The 17567-nt window shown below is 37.3% G+C and overlaps 2 protein-coding genes across 2 annotated transcripts; one reads left to right on the top strand and one right to left on the bottom strand.

Moving 5' to 3' along the window:
• The first annotated feature begins 8900 nt into the window (after positions 1 to 8900).
• On the top strand, positions 8901 to 16220 carry LOC113498627. Its single transcript, XM_026878708.1, has 10 exons — positions 8901 to 9267; positions 9378 to 9587; positions 9886 to 10001; positions 10167 to 10293; positions 10511 to 10666; positions 10888 to 11005; positions 11190 to 11372; positions 11748 to 11835; positions 11920 to 12155; positions 12246 to 16220. Exons 1-10 carry the CDS (start codon positions 9188 to 9190, stop codon positions 16146 to 16148), a joined length of 5217 nt encoding a protein of 1738 aa, XP_026734509.1. The 5' UTR covers positions 8901 to 9187; the 3' UTR covers positions 16149 to 16220.
• A 305-nt stretch (positions 16221 to 16525) lies between these two features.
• On the bottom strand, positions 16526 to 17455 carry LOC113498628 (zinc finger HIT domain-containing protein 3). The gene is made up of 3 exons (XM_026878709.1): positions 17317 to 17455; positions 17098 to 17246; positions 16526 to 16722 (listed from the first exon to the last, which is right to left on the bottom strand). Exons 1-3 carry the CDS (start codon positions 17376 to 17378, stop codon positions 16541 to 16543), a joined length of 393 nt encoding a protein of 130 aa, XP_026734510.1. The 5' UTR covers positions 17379 to 17455; the 3' UTR covers positions 16526 to 16540.
• Positions 17456 to 17567: the final 112 nt, after the last annotated feature.

Raw genomic sequence — 17567 nt, 5'->3', positions numbered from 1 at the left:
CTGGAAATCACACAGAAATGGACCTTGGCAAAAAATATATAAAAAAAAAATATCAATTCCGTTTCGCATAGTCGCTGATAAATGCTGCTCTACATTTATTCGAAAACAAATTAGCTCGTTATTACTTAATTTGGAAGCTAAAGCTGACATAAGCAAAGGGCAATTATGACTCAGGCACCACTAAACACAGTCATTAATCTGACACTCAGTAAGCCTTTGAACAATACAGCTAAGGTTTACGGGCTTGAGAAACAGATAATTCAGTCCAATATTAGACATTAATGTCTGTTGTGTTTGGTAACTTGGACCTATAAAGTCAGATTTATGCTGTATTGGGCAGCCCTGCATGGCACGATTCACCCAATAGCATAGCATAGCATTGGTAGAGGTTGCGCGGGCACGATCTGTCCCATTGGTCTGGCTCTAGACATCGGCATGCGACCCGACTCTAAGCCATTAGATTTACGTTGCTTTAAGCACATTGTTGTATCTGTATTGTAATGAATTGATTTGCTAATACGCAAAGGCACGCACAATTTATAGTCCGAATGTAAACTATTTAACTCAACGTTGACAATTATTTAACTACATTATCTTTGTAATTAAATCTTTTAAAATATATCTTTGCATTTTGTATTGATAAATCACGAAAAGCACCTTAGAATTGTTTCATCAGAGTTCATATTCTACTCTCTCTCATATGAACATGTCTTAGGCTTCGACAAAAACGAGCTCTCATCGAAAGATACAGTGGTAATTTAGATTGTATAAGTGTTCGACATAACAACTACGTGATATCTACGAGGAAGGAACGACCGGCCTTGAGGAATGCCGCCGCCTTGCATTGTGAGGGGATCGCCTGCGCCCGCGCCCCGGCCCGTGCGAACTATTATAAATTCATATTCGCTTTACGTACCACGGACATAGAGAGCTTCAGTAATACCATTTGCGAACAGTATTCAGTGCTGAGTCAATGTATCGTGAATAGAAATGCAAAATAGTGTGTTGTTAGCTTTTATAATAGGTACAGTGCGAGGTGGATTCGCAGCTAAGCCGCGGTCTCGGCGCGATACCATCGTATCTGCAGTTTCATCTCGTCCGACGCAACAGCTCCGACTTTATTAATTGCCTATTATGGAACGAACTTTGTTGTTTTTCTTATAATAGCTAATGCTTCGGTTCTAATTAAGAGCGGCCGCCGATATATCGTAAAAACGATGAATAAAGTATCATAATTATAATTGTATGATGTATCTCTGTAGACAGAACTTTGAGGTAGAACTCTCTTGGGTTATATATGAAACTCCTATGAGAAAATAGTTACATGATTGACAAATTTAAAAACATCAACTTTCACATGAATGATGTCACTGCAGCAAAACGTTGTTTATTTAATCACTTGTAACGCACACAAGTGAAGAGGAAACTAATTAACATTTTTCCTTTATTCGCCGCTGTTGTGATGATTTGGCAGAGAGAGTGACCGCCGGTTAGTGATATGATTCATAAAGCATCGCTAGAGGTTCCAATAACATGTTTTGAACAGGACAAATACCTGGAAACAAGTTGCACATCGGTGGTAAATACTGTGACCTTGACAGATACCTTCAGAACGTTACAAGTCGAAGCAGAAATCTTACTTCTATTCATCACTACAACAAACTCACTGCTTACCCTAATTAGCTTTTAAATGAATGTTTTTTAAAGCAACATGGCTTGCTGACAAGTGACAAGGGACCGATAGATAGATCAACATTTTCACATTCAATCTAGCTTGTCTGGAACCCTATCGTGCACTCAGTCCGTCTATTTATACTGCCCAGTTTTTGCCGCGTCAGGTCCGTCTTGTCGGCACCCGCCATCCTTGAGGCTCAACAAAAAATGCTTCAAACGCCTTCTAGTAAATCCGGTTTTATCCAGAATGATAGTAACCCTAGGTTTGAGTCACCTCTGCTCTTTGTGTCTGGGTATGATTCACAGGTTGCGTGATGTACTCATTTCACTGATCACACACAAGGTTGTTTTTATTTCGGTGCCGTTCATTATGTAGTCACAGCACACCGGTGTCCCACTGTGGATTGATGGCCGCTTGAGTTTACTAGAAATGTAGGAAGTAGAGCATCTTTGTTAGTTCTTGTCGTGTGAGAAATGGTTTTTTTTTAATACAAATATTATTAATGTGCATTTAAAATTATGGGAGAGGGAACTGAAAATCAAAAATGTTTATCACGTATATACTTACTCTGACGCAATGTGATCCTAATAACAGTTAATGAAAAAGAACATGACTCTCTAATTTGAAATACGAAACTTCAAACGTTTTTCTCTTAATGCCTGTTAACATAAACATAGTAACATTTAATCGTCACTGAGGCCAATCCGCTATATCATAAGCATAATTTCGTAATTCAATTTACTCTACGTTTATACAGTGCGCTGTTAATATTATCAAAAACACACAAGTTTTTTTTTAACTTTACGTTCAAATAAAGTCGGGTCATAAAATGAAATGGAAACAAAAAAAATACTTAATTAAAAGCAAAGTGTACGTCAACGTCCCAGCCACAGACCGTGACGGGTAGCCGACGTTCTTTATAATTTCAAATAATAATTATATTTCGAGGCATGTTCGCTAATTAGACTCGAGAATAATTTTCTGGCGGTCTACCGGCGGCCACTTAATATATTGACCCACTATACTTTATCTTTCTAATGACCACAGAATTATAATATATTTATAGAGTTACCTTGAAAACCATCATATCTTTTAGTTATAATAGTAAATGTCTCTGAGCGACGCTACACTGAAGCACGAATATAGAACTGAAATTTAAGCCTGTAATATTAGCCTTTTTTCTAAATACATGATAGAGACTGATATAGAGATACCTACGGGTAATCACAGCACCATTAGGCGCATTTTACGACACACACGGGTAGAGACGGGATGGTTTCTTCCACACATGTACTGCCAGTGCACATAAATAACATTTTATAATTACCGACTCCTTGCAACATAATTGTATTGTTACAATGACTTATACTCCTCGTGCTTACGAAAAAAATTGGCTGGCTGTCTAGCCGACACACGATTACTCGTTTCATGCTCATAAGTAGATTGTTCGCAGGTATCGTGAATGTTTCGTGAATATTACTCATCACGCTATGCAACAATGTATGCAGCATCTTTACCAACAATGTTCATGTTCACCCCCTGTGTTTGTATGAGATACCAATCTATCTCACCATAATCAGAGGAAATGTAACTGTACGTAGCAACTGTTCTCAGATAGTTACACCCAGGAACAGACTATCGCCCCTCTAGCGCCGTATAAGGGATTAATTAAATAAGTGGAGCATTGACAAGACAAGCTAACATGAGATCAAAGCGCGGCAATGTCGGCTCAGACGGTCGACCAGACACGAGAGGTGGGTGCAGCAGGGGGGCGCGGCTGTCGCGGCGCATGCGCGGCGCGGGGGGACCAAAGGCTGCGTTACGTCATTTGGCCGCATCCGGGTTCGCGGCCGCCGCACGCGCCGCCGCGCGCCGCTCTGTATTGCTTGCAGCTTTCTGCTGGAGCAGGTGAACCTGTCACTTATGCCAAGATACACAAACATACAACTTTACTTGCTTTGCTTTACACAAAAGTTATAATTGATTATAACTTGATTGCTCGAATGCAGGCACATGGTGCTTGCATTGCACATAACCAAAATGTGAATACTTTTGCCTTGTGCAAGTACTGTATACGTGTAGTAGTGAGTAGTCTCAATTATTCAGTTTCCTGCATCAAGTTAAAGAAAGTTTCAAAAACCTATTTTTTTACAAATGTATGACCTTTGCTAAATTGAATGGGGTTTGAGGTGTTTTTGGCTAAAAGAAAGGAATGAACATGAACTTCTGTTTTTTTGTGGGACGAAAGCTTTTACGCCATTGTTTTACCCGTCATTAAATCATAAATTACTAATTCTTATTCAAGTGACCCATATTTCTCATAACAACGCGTATTAAGGGTTACCTATTATAGATACTGTTATATCACTATCATCTGGCCTGATTAGATACCTAATCAGTTAATGTTTATAATGATAAATTGTTCTAGATTTTGAATGAACCAACGTTGCACTAAAAAGGTTTAAACAAGTTTTTGTTTCTTCATTTCAACTGGCCTTGTACAAGCTGTAAAGTTACACGCAGTTAATTCTGTTTTCACCGTTACCTAGTCTGATCTGATACAGCTAACACTGCTGTAACTTAGAAACCCAGACGGTACCCATGCTACACGATATTAAATGTTCGGTAAGTGACGGGGGCTAGAGTAACTGCTGCGTCGCTCAATAAATGGACCTAAAAACCTTCTAGAACAATTTGGATTCATCTAACATGTTTTTGCAACCTTAGATGAAATTTTACGTCGAATCACGTTTACATTATCTTCACTCTTATAGTTCTCTCATAACACAGTAAAGCTAACTTTCAATTCTTGGTACGTACGAAATTTGCCAAAAATCTTGCTTAGTAATGAGTGTGGAGAACATTTTCCTTAAAAGTCAGCGTGTGCGCAGATCGCGTCTATCTGTTGCTAGGCGATGCCGCCATGCCGCCTCCCCGCGCGGACCGACCGTGGCAATCGGAAATTGTCTGAATTCTAGGCCAACACGACTATGAACATCGCTATATTCCATCTCACTTGCACAATTACAGGCCTTATTCGAACGAATCTACAGGAATACAGCCTGCTTCTTAATAAAAATGTTAATTGCATTTCGTTGCAAAAAGTGCATGTCTATTGCAAATTGCTGGTTCGAACTTACTCATTGAATGTAATTTATTATGTTGAATGTTGCTCTGGAACTCTACAAATATCTAGGTAATGAACTTTAATTTCTTTATTGTTTACAATTTACTTAGACTAAAATTAGGATTCTGACAGAATAGATGCATGTATTTTATTGTGTCTAATTCAATGTTTAGCTTGGCTATGGATTTGTTTGTGATGACTCAGCACTCAAATAGTAGAATTATTTAGAATCTCTACTATGAATAAGCTTATTGTTTATTCTGCAGACTGGTCTTGCGTTAACTAGCTTACTGTAAATGTTTGAACGTATCTCCAGCATTTAAGACACTTACCTTTTCATAAGTGTATGTATGTGAAAACTGTTAATATGCTTTGATATACTTAAATTTAAAATCCTACTTAGTTGATTTATTATTACCGAAATAAAAAGGGGAAACCGCAACATTAGATACGAGTATTATTTGGTTATTAAAATGTAACTCGGGGCTCTGTTATGGCTTTTATGGATGTTTTCTTATACTATAAGATATGTAGAGATTTTGTAGAGCTAGGCTATTTATGGACCTTGATATTAAGGGCACACAATGAAAGTTCAAGCTTTGTAACTTACCTACCAGATATTATACGTTCACATCAAAATTATTTTTTATGTACCTTTACTATCCAAGGTGACTCTACGGATTTCTCTCAATGACATACAGAGTTTTAGAAACCTACCAAGAGTTGATCAAATCGCACGATCATCTATAATGTTTGTCTAGTGACGAAAAAGGTGTGGATAGACATCATACCTCAGATGATCCGCAATTCTTATCACAATATACATAGGCTAATTTAAAGCTAATTTTTAAAAGCTTTTATTTTTATAACTCTCTATGTGGAGGAAGCAACCACAACGGTTAGGAGATGCTACCTCCACATGGGCGATGTCTCAGTGCCCTAAAAGGGACATGCTACACATAATTCACACAGCTTTCCGGCGCCTTCCGAAAAAGGGTAGGCCAAAAGGCTGCCACATACCTAGCCCTCCTATGTACTAGTAAGCTTTGCATAGATAACGATTGCGATCATTTGCAACATTCCGTGTTTTATGTCCACCGCCTCCTCTAAGCTGGCACCGGTCCAAGCGTACCTAGTGCATTTTTTTGCTAACATCAAACCGGTTACCGAAAGTTGCGCGGGCGCATAACGGCATGGCGGGCGAGAGGCGCGGGATCGGTCCGTGGGAAGAGCGAGTTCCGGCTGTGCCACTTGCGCCACGCCTTTCACCCAGCAAGGTCGTCGCGCGGCCGCGCCACTTTCTTTTATATAACCGCATGCGCCTGCCAACGGAATGTGACACCCGAATTTATAGCGATGACGTCACTTGCCGAGGTGATTCACCGCAGTCCGCACCATCGGGTCGCCTAAACAGCTCCTACTTCCATTATGGATCATCACATTTGTTTATATGCTTGTTGATGAAAATAAGACGACGCTGACTTGCTGTGGAGCTATAAAAATGTCTTAACGTTACTTCGATAAAGAACAACTTCAGAATTCTTACAAAATATGGGGACGTTTCAATCTTTAACTTGTTTCTGTAGTAACATACCAAGATAAGGTAAGTAGGTATCTAAGGATTAATAATAGTCTTCGATCGTAAACGAAAAAAATAATTGATTACCTTATTTAGTGGTAGTCATGGCTAATAAGCTTAGTTAAAATTTTATTTTTCATGATACTGATGGAAGAATTTGTTTTGTCTGTAAACCTCTAATATCTGATGCTGGCTATGATTAAGTATTTAGTCATAAAATAAACGTTTTGTTTGGGTCCTGGGAACCATTTAAATGTAGCGTCGAAAAGTTAGATATACATATCTTGGTTAACTATGCTTGTCCATCCGAATGTAACCATCCCTACATAAACAGCCTGATGATTAATCAAGAGAAGCATTAATTTATTGATACTTCTTTTTTAATCCTTGCACTCAGCAAGTTCTTTTACCTTCACAAATTGCTACATGGTCAAACGATCCAAACGGTGTATAGAACTATTGCCGGGTTTTACCTTTGTATAATATGAGAACCGTGTCTCTAAGTGTATGGAACGTCAGTTTATTCTAATAAGGTATATAAATCAAGAAATTTCTTTAAATAATTTCCTTTTTGTTCACCCTTTGACAGGACTTGTCTATGGCGCAGGTATTCAATTTTCCAATTCCTAACCACGCAATGAAAACCGCCGAATCCCACGGTCAATACACGTGCAAAATATGGCCAAGCAAACGAAAATAGCCAAAATGGTAGTTAGAAAGTGACAGGTACCGTGTACATCCGGCACGTTCCGGAACTAGCGCTGTGCTCGGCGGAATGTTGAGTGTTACATCATCTGCGTCACTATGCGCTGTCACACAAACATGTCATCAATAAGGTTGTCTCACACTACTTACTTATTTGTTTAGTTCTGTACCACTTCTAGGTTTCTGTGAGGGAGCAGCGCGAGAGCACGGAAAACCCCTTAGGACTCATGTCTTTGACATTATAAAGTAGAAAAATTATGAAAAAAATACATTTTGGAACGTTACTTACCTGAGGTCTGGCTTTTATTTATCACCTACACGTTTATGTGGAAAACAAAAAAATAAGTGACGTAGCCCTAATACGGAGCCTAAACGAGAGCGTCAATTTAAAGTAGAGTGCTGATAACAATATCATTAACGCTCAAGTGTAGATACCGAAAACGGACACATGATTAACAGTATTAACACATAGAAAACAGAGCTAAAAAATAGCTTACTTTAACTCAATCACATAACTTTTCAATAAAGATTCATTCATTCAAGGCTCATTCGATAAAGAGCTTTGAAACAACACACATAAAGAGCAACGCGACAACTTTATCACCCTACTTTTAGTAACATTTTAACTTGAGCAACATAATAATTATAATTTATAATAATATAAATAACATAACATATAACACGTGGTTGATTGACACACAGGTCACGTCGCCCATAATGTGTGCCAGTCTTTAACCAGCTGCGTTCAACAATTACCTATGGGTATTCGTGACCACATACATGCAAATAGAAGAAATGTAGCATAAAATAGAATGGAGATGGTGAATGAGTTTGTAAGTAACAATTGGATCTACGGTACTAATATTTTTATTGGCACAGAGTAACACCAGAAAGGAAAGTTGACGAATAAATACAGCTTTTCAAACTAAAATATAGGAAATATCTTATTATGTTTCATTTTAGAGATTGAGGTACTTATTTTGTTTCTCAGTCACAACCCCAGGTTAATGTTTTTGGTCGTGTTCAACAAGAGCTCAATAAATCCCATTGGGCCTATGTAACTTTTTTTGCCGTCTGTAAAATGTACACTTACATCCAACAATCGTCGTCGACGTGTGTAAAAATACAGTATTACGGTTGCTAAAATGATTAATTAATTATTAACCTTTAAAGTTAAAAGCGGATTTGTTTTGTGTTAAGGTGTTTATTTTATTTTTTGTGGGTACAGACAAAGCAGTCTTATAATGAACGCCCTGTAAAGTGAGGTAAAGCGGGGGTCTGGTCATGTTTTGCAGGTTATCATAGTAACATTTATCTGTATATATGTTTAAATGTATTTGTTTTGAGTTACTGTAGCACACAATCTGTGCAAGGAACACTCGCTTAGGACATTCAGGTACAGCCCGACATCTACCGGTGATTAAGGGAATGTAGAAATAGTCTTGGCCTATCATTGTGGCAAAATTATGTTAGAAATATTACAGAGTAGTAGAAAATTATTATTATTTTTAAACTGAAACCAAGATTTTAAAATAACGTTTCTTTAAATGAAATGTATGCATTTACCTATTTTAAAATGTAGGCTTCGTATTTTTTTAAAGAAGCAGTCAACCTTTAATATTTTTTACTAATTTATTGTACTTAAAAGATGAACTATCTTTCTGTTAAATGTTCGTGAACAACAATCTCTATCTCTATCTCTATCTTTTATTTTCTAATAAAGAACTGCCCAATTTTATTCTGTGGTTAAAATTGTATAGTCTGTGTTTCTTGCAAATATTCATTCAAGCTTGTCAAAGTATTTTGAATGGAATGAACAAATTTTGAAGGCCAACAGACACACGGACGCTGTCAAATGTCATGATATATTCATTAGTACAATAAATTGAGGATTTATCCAGTGAATAAGGATTATAATTATAAACGTATCGTAACAGTCTACTATATAATCCTCCCAATGAGTAATAGGCCAAAATTATTCCGCTAACGCTGTTTATCACAGCACAATACAGATGTAGCGACCTTGTGATCAGAAACTACGATTTATGTTTATATACATGTCTTATGGTGTTTTGTGTAACACGCTTGTGTGAAAACAAACATGCAGTCGCCTACAAGTCCTCGCAAGAAACTTAAAAATCAATTTCAAGAAGCTACCATCAATCCAAAAACTTCGATCACGTAAGTTATATTTGAGGTTGAAATACCCCCATGGTTGTGACACTAATGGTTTAAACAGTCAATATTCGTGTTTAAATATTTATGTTCTAACAATTTTGTTCGCTTTTTAGATGTTCAAATGTCCCTGATTGCTTATTTGATGCCACCACGGCAAAGAAGCACTTCAGCAAGTTTGGACGTGTGCAGAAGATCCGGCTGTTCCCGAAGCGGCACATGTGTATCATAGACTATGACCAGCCGAGCTCTGCTGAGCGTGCCGTGCTCAATGCAGGAGCTTATGATGGCTTCATGTTTGATGTCACTCGCAGTAAGGCTAGGGTGTAAGTGTAACTCATTTTTGTTATCTTCTCTCAGATTGATAAAAGCTTTGATTTGATTGTAAAGAAAAAGCCTGGAGATTTATTTTTCTTGTTTGTCTGAGTTCTTCTTTATTCTGAATAAACTAAGATAGTAATATGTTGTCTTATATATATATTTGAACAAGTGTTGTCTACTGCACATAGTGAACAAGATGTTGAAGGCCTATTTCAAGTGAAACAGACACTATTTGTTGTTCAAGCATAAACACATTTTAAGTTGTTACATGATAATAAGTTATATTTATAATTCGTGGTCCAGGCGGAGACGCAGTGTTAAAACAGAGAATGATCCTGATTGGGTGCCAGACTCTGATGTTGAAGAGGAGCTGTCTGCCATGGGAGGAACCCCAACCTACAGAATCACACGTCAAAACAGTAAGGACATATCACAATATTTAAGAATACAATATTTTCAGTCATACTTCCTATGCCACTTACTGCAGTACTCATGAAAATCTATCTCCGATGCCTATCAGTCTTCCAGTTAAATATAAAATCAATAAGTTAGAAACTACTAAGCTGAAATCAATTTTTTTATAGCCATGGATGTGGAACCTGATTCAAAACCTGTAGAGCCACAAATCAAGTTGAAGATGCCACCTGCAAGAGTTATGAGACCATCGCAAATGAAGAAAAAGGCTCCAGTTAGAGTGAAAAAGCCTCCAGTGTAAGATATACTGATTTATTGCTATTTTATTTTGAACAGGTGAAATTAGTGATGAAAATAAGGTGATGAATCATTACTAAGTACCTAAATTTCCCACCTATCTAAAGAAACTTTGTCACTTTGACTAGAACCTTTGCTAAATCATACTACAATAAATAATACTGAATTATATAAACTTGCTTTTCAATTGAGTTTTTGACAATAAATTGATTTACAGTGTACAGTCTGCTAGTGTTATGGAGGATCCAGTTGTGATCACAACTACACAGACAACTCTAAGCACTTCGGAGGCAGCATTAGAACTGCATCAACTTCGATCAAAGGTTTCCGTTACTCCTGATGAGAAATGGCGAATACTTGATGCGAGAGACAGGTAATGATAGTTTTATAATAACATTTGATTTTATACACAATTATTTGAAATATGACTAGTTTGCTTTGCGACTGTCTCCGAGTCAGTTCATTTTGTTCATTCACTTTTTGTCATAAGACAAGGCAGGCAAGGCAAGTTCGATAATAACTTACGCGTTTTTAAAACTTTGTCAGGTAATTAGGTAACAATATATATATAACTGCTCTTTTGTATTATTTTAGAATTTTAAGAGCGTGGGGAGGCGCTGGTTCGCGGATAAAAGTTGGAGGTGCTACTATAGGCACCTGTCAGGATATGTGCCCAGAAAAAGAGCTGTTACACAGACAAGCAGAACACCAGGTAAATTACCACATTATAATATTAATACTAAATTATTTTCTTACCTTACCAGTATACACCTAGTAGAAAATGCAGAACTTTAGACAGATTTAGATTATACTAGACTAAATTGTATAATTTGATCCGAGTTAACATACATATAGATCTATTGAACCTTTTACTACGCATATGTACTTGTATCCAGGTGATGACATTGGAGACGGTAGTGGAGTCAGACGGCGAGCTGGAGGCGTGGCGCGCGGTGAAGCAGTACAGCCGCAGCTCGGCCGACCAGGAGATCCCCATGTGCTACGAGCTGCGACCCGCCGCCGTGCTCATGCGGACCTGCGCGTACCTGCTGCACGAGGTCGCAGACACCAAGCGACAGGTCTGTACTTCGCAATTATCCGCCATTCTGTACTGTACATCTTGCAAGGCCCAAAGACTGTTTATGAAGTCAGCAAGATATTATGTAATCCACGATAGTATTACTAATACGAAAGTGATTAAGTGAATCTGATTGATATGCTTCTGTGGCTCATCAAGTTCTATGTATTTTCAGTGCACTAAATAAAGGACAGTCATGGTCACAGATGTGGTGTAATCTAAATTATCTGTTCAATCATTGCACAATATTGTCCCTTTATAATATTGATAATTTCACAACATTGAGCAATATAATAGATCGTCTACCTTAACTGTAATAACTGTCGAAAAGTTTTGATTTTTTAGAAATATGATGTTTTTTTTTATGTTGACTCAGGTTTCGCTGGCAGATTGGTTCCATTTCATGTGGGACCGTTTTCGTGGTATCAGGAAAGACATAACGCAGCAGGCCCTGTGTTGCGCAGGTTAGCACATAAATTGATATCCTAAGCGCTTTAATTTTCATTAACTTGATATTTTAAATGCATCATTTAAATTATCACTTTCAGAGTCTATTTACTTGGTCGAAGCATGCGCGAGGTTTCATGCGCACTGTGCCGCGCGGCTGGCCGACCTCGAACACACTCAGTTCGACCAAAAGTTGAACACGGATAATCTTACCAAATGTCTTCAAACATTAAAGCATATGTATTCAGATGTTACGCCAGAACAAAAGCCAAGGGAGGCAGAATTCAGAGGATATGTTGCTTTACTTAATCTTGGTGATGCTAATTTTTGGTGGGAGGTCAGTATTTTGCAGTACATTTACTCGTCTTTGTTATTGTATTATTGGTACTCCGATATTTATGCCTTTACTTACGTACTTTAATTACAGATCAAGCAGCTGCCCATTGAAATACAGAAGTCGGAGCCAATAATTTTCGCTATAAAGGTATTCAACGCGATCGACAATAATAACTACGTAAGGTTCTTCCGATTAGTCGCGGAACAGGCCACCTACCTTCAGGCGTGTATACTTCTGCGGTATTTCAACGATGTTCGCGCTCGAGCTCTCGCTAGAATAGTCAAAGCCTATGCGCCCAGAGGAGGCTCAAGATTCCCTGCAGAAGATGTAATGAAATCACTTGCCTTCGAATCAGTTGAGAATTTAAAGTCATTTATCAACCATTATGGTCTTCGATTTGCAAGAACTGATGATTCTGATGACGAGTTATCGATTATATTAGATCGGAATCAGTTTATCGAGGATAGCGATCCTTACCCAACTGCCAGAGCTGTGCAACTTATCGAATCTAAAAGAAAAGCCTCTGTTGGCGAAACAATTGCAGGCGGTCATCTCCCCGATGCTGGATTCAGTCGACACAATTTATACACTAGTTTTGGCACAGATGGTAGATTAAAACAAAGTGCCTTAACTGCCGAAGATCAAGGATATAATACATTAAACGATAGCAATAAAGACATAAATGCATTAAAAACAGAGATTCAGAAGATATCGCAAGGTGGAAAGCCCACCTTGATCGATAGAACAGTGGAAACCAAAGCGAATGTTTTCGCAAAGCCGGCTGTACCAAGTTTGCCGAAAATACCACAGAAATTTCCTATTCCCACCGAACCTGCTCTGCCGAAGCTGCCAGGAGAAACAAAAGTATTTTCATTTACACCAGCTATTACTGTAGCACCGACAGATATTATTAAAAACTCGCCAGAAAAAATATCCAGTGAAGATACAAAAAATATTTTCTCATTTTCTAAACCACAATCACCCATAGCATCCAGCATATTTACAGGACAAGAAAAAGTCAAAAGGCTTTTCGAAAACTCGGCACCGGGATCTAATAATATATTTGCAAAGCCAAGTGATAAGGTTTTGAATTCAAATCCACTATTTATGCCTCCGAAAGCCGGTGATAACATATTTAAGAAACCAGATGCTTCATCTGTTTTTGCGCAACCTTCTTTACCTAAATCGGGGAAAGGCATCTTTGGAGCTGTGCCTACAAATAATCAAAACGTTTTTGCAGTAAAAGAAGACAGTAAGGTTCCAAACCAAGAAAGTAAGAGTATATTTACAGGTGCTAATAACGATTTATTTTCAAAACCTGATAGTACAAATACTTTTACGAAGGGTGGAAATATTTTTGCAAAACCATCTCAGCCCGAAACTGGAACGAAGCCGCCACCTAATATATTCAGCGGATTTGCTCCAGTGGAGGGTAACAACTTGTTTAAAAAATCTGCTAATGTTGACAACCAAGGAAAGTCTCAATCTATTTTCTCAAATGGTGATATTGCGGGCAACAAGTTAGCGCCAGCAATCTTCTCACAAAACCCTTTGCAATCCAATGGCACTGATTCGAAAAGTTACTCAATATTCGATAGCAAAAATAAAGCGCAAACAGTTGCTGACAATATATTCAATTCAGTATCAGCCCCAAAAATCCCGTCTGTTTACGATTTTACTGAAGATGAAGATGTCGATCAGGTACAAAAACAAGCTAGTTCTGCAGCTCTAAAGGAAGAACAAGCAAGAGAGATGCAAAAAATGTTGGAAGAGAGTAAAAGAAAGAAAGAAGAATTAAGACGACAGGAGGAACAAAGACGACAAGAGGAACTAAGGTACCAAGCAGAAATCAAACGCAAGGAGGAGGCTCTTAAAAAACAAAAAGAACTGCAGGAAAAATTACTGGAAGAAACACGCAGGAAAGAGGAGATAAGGAAACAAGAAGAACTGAAGAAAAAATTAGAAGAAGAAAAGAAAGCTGAAATTAAGCGCAAAGCAGAAGATGAGAGGCAATTTAGGGAAAGAGTTGAAAGTGAATCTATGCAGCTGGTTGAAGAAATAATCGATGAGATTAATAATTCGACTGTGAAGGATACAATGACAGAAGAAGTTGAGAAGTTTAACAATTTAATGGAGTTCGCTAAAACAGTAACAGATGAAATATTATTGAATATAACCAGTGAGATTTGTGAATCTGAATTGATGGCCGAAGCGTTTTGGACCCGGAAAATAATGAAGAAATGGTTCAACATTTGGAAGAGTCAATACACAAGAAATATTAAAAGACGCAGCCTCTTGGAAGATACTCCGGTTTGGATTACTAGTAAGACGCCAATGGAAGAAGCATCTTTATTAAGAAGGTTTGTTGAAAATGCTGCTTTAAGAAATATGAAATCCGTTCATAAGGGGTATAAATTTACTGGGGAACTGAAACAGTTACCCACTCCAGAACCCTACAATATAATGGAAATCATACGATCACCATTGTTAAGGCGCATGAAACAAATAAGCTATCCCTATGATAAATGTTTCTTTTGGAAAGTTACCTTAGTTTCTCCAGGGGCTACGAAATGGCTACACAAAAAGATAAACGTCGAAAACTGGTTGCAAGACGCTTTCAGTGATAAAAAACAGCATGAAGTTTCTACCACTCTAATACATGTCGGCAAACAATCTTGGAACCATTTGATGGACTTCGCTATATCTGTCAGTTTAACTAGTAAAGAAAAGAAAATGAATGGCAATGAAGCGCTCGAAGGTGCAAACGCTGTTTTGTTTTACGCGACTGAAAATGATGGAGATTTAGCAGATACGATAGAAGAAACACTAAAATACAAATATCCGAATCAAGTGATACCCGTAGCAGTCATCATTCCAAAGTCAGAGCACATACAGGTACTTGTGGAAAATCTTCTTGCAAACCTTGTCACTAAGAATGTAATATCGGCGTACAGAACCTTCGTAATAGATGCACAGAATGTATGTGAGTCATTAAATGTGTGTTCTAAGAGTGCCATGAAATGGTTGGCGAAAAAGTACCCAGTACTACCGCCTCTAGAAATTGATTACTTAAAATCAATTTGCCAAAGATACCTTGGAAATGAAATTTGGTGTAGATTGCGGTCGGAGCAAGATAACCGCATGAAAGCCGTTTTAAGAGATTTATATAAATTAATTAAGTGTTACAACACAGCAGTGGATAAGTTAACTGATGTTATAACGAATGAAGAATTGTTTAACTATTCTTCGTTCCCATTGGAATTTCAAACATATTTGGACAGCGCGTCTCCTTATCCTAAACCGTACGAGTTTATCCCGAGCAGCGTTAAAACTTCTGATAATGTGTCGGCGATAAAAAGGATCATGAGTAATCTTAAGTTACCAGATCCTTCATCAGACTTTAACCCAGTAAATGCCATCAGCATGCAGCAACAGATCAGCAGCTATTGTAACCAGATAGGATGGTTTGAAAATCCTGAAGAAGTGGTCTGTAAAGTAGTTGCTGTGCTACCGCATGAACTGTCAAATGTAAGCATGCCCGGTGAGGAGTTCAATAAATATTTTGCTCATTACAACCTTGTAGATCTTATGAATATAATAGTTTATGAAAAGATTAATAGACTGAAACATTTTGAGAATCGTTTTGCAGTATATGATAAGTCCGTTTTAGAAGATTATCGAAATGCTCTGTGGCTGTATGAAGTTTCTGTTATAAATGAAATGAAACACAAAGCTTTAGAAACTGAAGACGATATTGATTTCTTCATAGAAGCAAAGCGTCGAAAACTTCAAATTGATTCCTTAGAATATCTCATGCTAGAAGACATGGATCGCACATTAGTAGATGAAAGTTTGAAAGAAAAAGATGAGAACATATCTAAATACAGCAACTGTGCTGAAGCTGTGAAACAGCTTGAAGAACAAATAGAAGAAGGAAAACAAAAATCTTTGGAATTTGAAAATTTACTAAGAGCTGCTTTAGGTGAATTCTAGGTGAATGTAATTAGTATTTTTGTATTAATAAATCAAATGGTTTTGTTAATTAATAAAATTGAATTTTTTGTACTTTGTTTATCAATTTACAAATCCTTGCATTCTGTGACTCAATCTTCTTATAAAGCACTAAATGCACTAACTGTAAGGTTCTAGATAGGCGAACTGCATTTCAACTGCAAATTTGCAGTTCGGATGCAGTTTAAATGTAGTTTACATAACTGCAAACTGGCAACTGCAACTGGTTTGCAGTTCTATTGCAGTTGTGTCAACTGCATCCAAACTGCAAATATGCGGTCTGTCTGTTTAGACCCTAACATAGCCTGATAGAACAATAGTACATTCATGCCATGCAACAGCTAAATAAAAAAACACAGTCAAAAGTAACAGTTTTATTTATCATTGCTATCTGGTGGCTGCACAACTGCCAAGCAGGCGTCCACAAATTCAGTGAATATTGGTTCTTGCATATACTCCTTTATAAGTTTAGCTGGATATGGAGACTTATCCAGTAATTCCAATATTTCACGTACATGTGGGTTCTCTAAGCATGTCTTCACATCTGCAGAGTGTTCTGAAAAAGTATTGAATGAACATGAAAAATGTTAAATGTTTACATGGCATGTTTCTGCCTGTGACTTGAATGTGCAAATACTAGCCAATGAGGTTGCTATACATCAGCAGTACCTGCTTATATTATAACCAAAAAGTTTTTAAGTATGGTTGGAAGTTTGTTATTCCTTTAAGCAAAAAGTATAATGGGTTAGGAAAAAAATAGTACACAGTTTGTACTTCATTTAATATGTAAGATAGTTTTAAAATAGATTTCAAAATATCGAAAGGAGGCCCTTGCGACATCTAGTATAAAATAACAAGAAGCTACATAAGTTTACATTATTCAAAGTGCGTGGATAATATGCAAAAGTTCAAAATAGTTTAGTTATCTTACCTAATAACTTTAATTTTTCTATTGGCACAGTGTCTTCTGTAGGATAATCATACTCAATAACTTTTTCATTTAATGTAGGCGGCTTTGGGGACTGTGGTGGGGCCGTACAAGGATTCTTCTTATGTTCTTTATAACAAGAAACTGAACAACTGTAACAAGAAATAAAATTTACACAGTTTAAGGTATATTTTGGGGTATTTCTTCATTTAATTTACTTACTAGGGTTGTCTGCATACAGGACATTTATATTTTGATTCTTGATTACATTGTATGCACGTCATTTTAGTAAAAAGGTTATTTTGTTTGTAAATAAAACTTAGATAAGCTAAGTGAATGTCAAAATTATAGTACCTAGCACATGTTTTTGACATTGAATTGACAATTGACATAACACTTTTTAACATTTCCTACGGCTTTGGCTTTGGGTTATACCATTATTGGCAAATTAAATTGAAAGTTAAATTTCATTT

The sequence above is a fragment of the Trichoplusia ni genome, chromosome 11, assembly GCF_003590095.1.
Source record: "Trichoplusia ni isolate ovarian cell line Hi5 chromosome 11, tn1, whole genome shotgun sequence".
NCBI classification, from domain to species: Eukaryota; Metazoa; Arthropoda; class Insecta; order Lepidoptera; family Noctuidae; genus Trichoplusia; species Trichoplusia ni.
The sequence above is the reverse complement of the archived record's forward strand: the minus strand, read 5'-3'. Positions and strand labels throughout refer to the sequence as shown.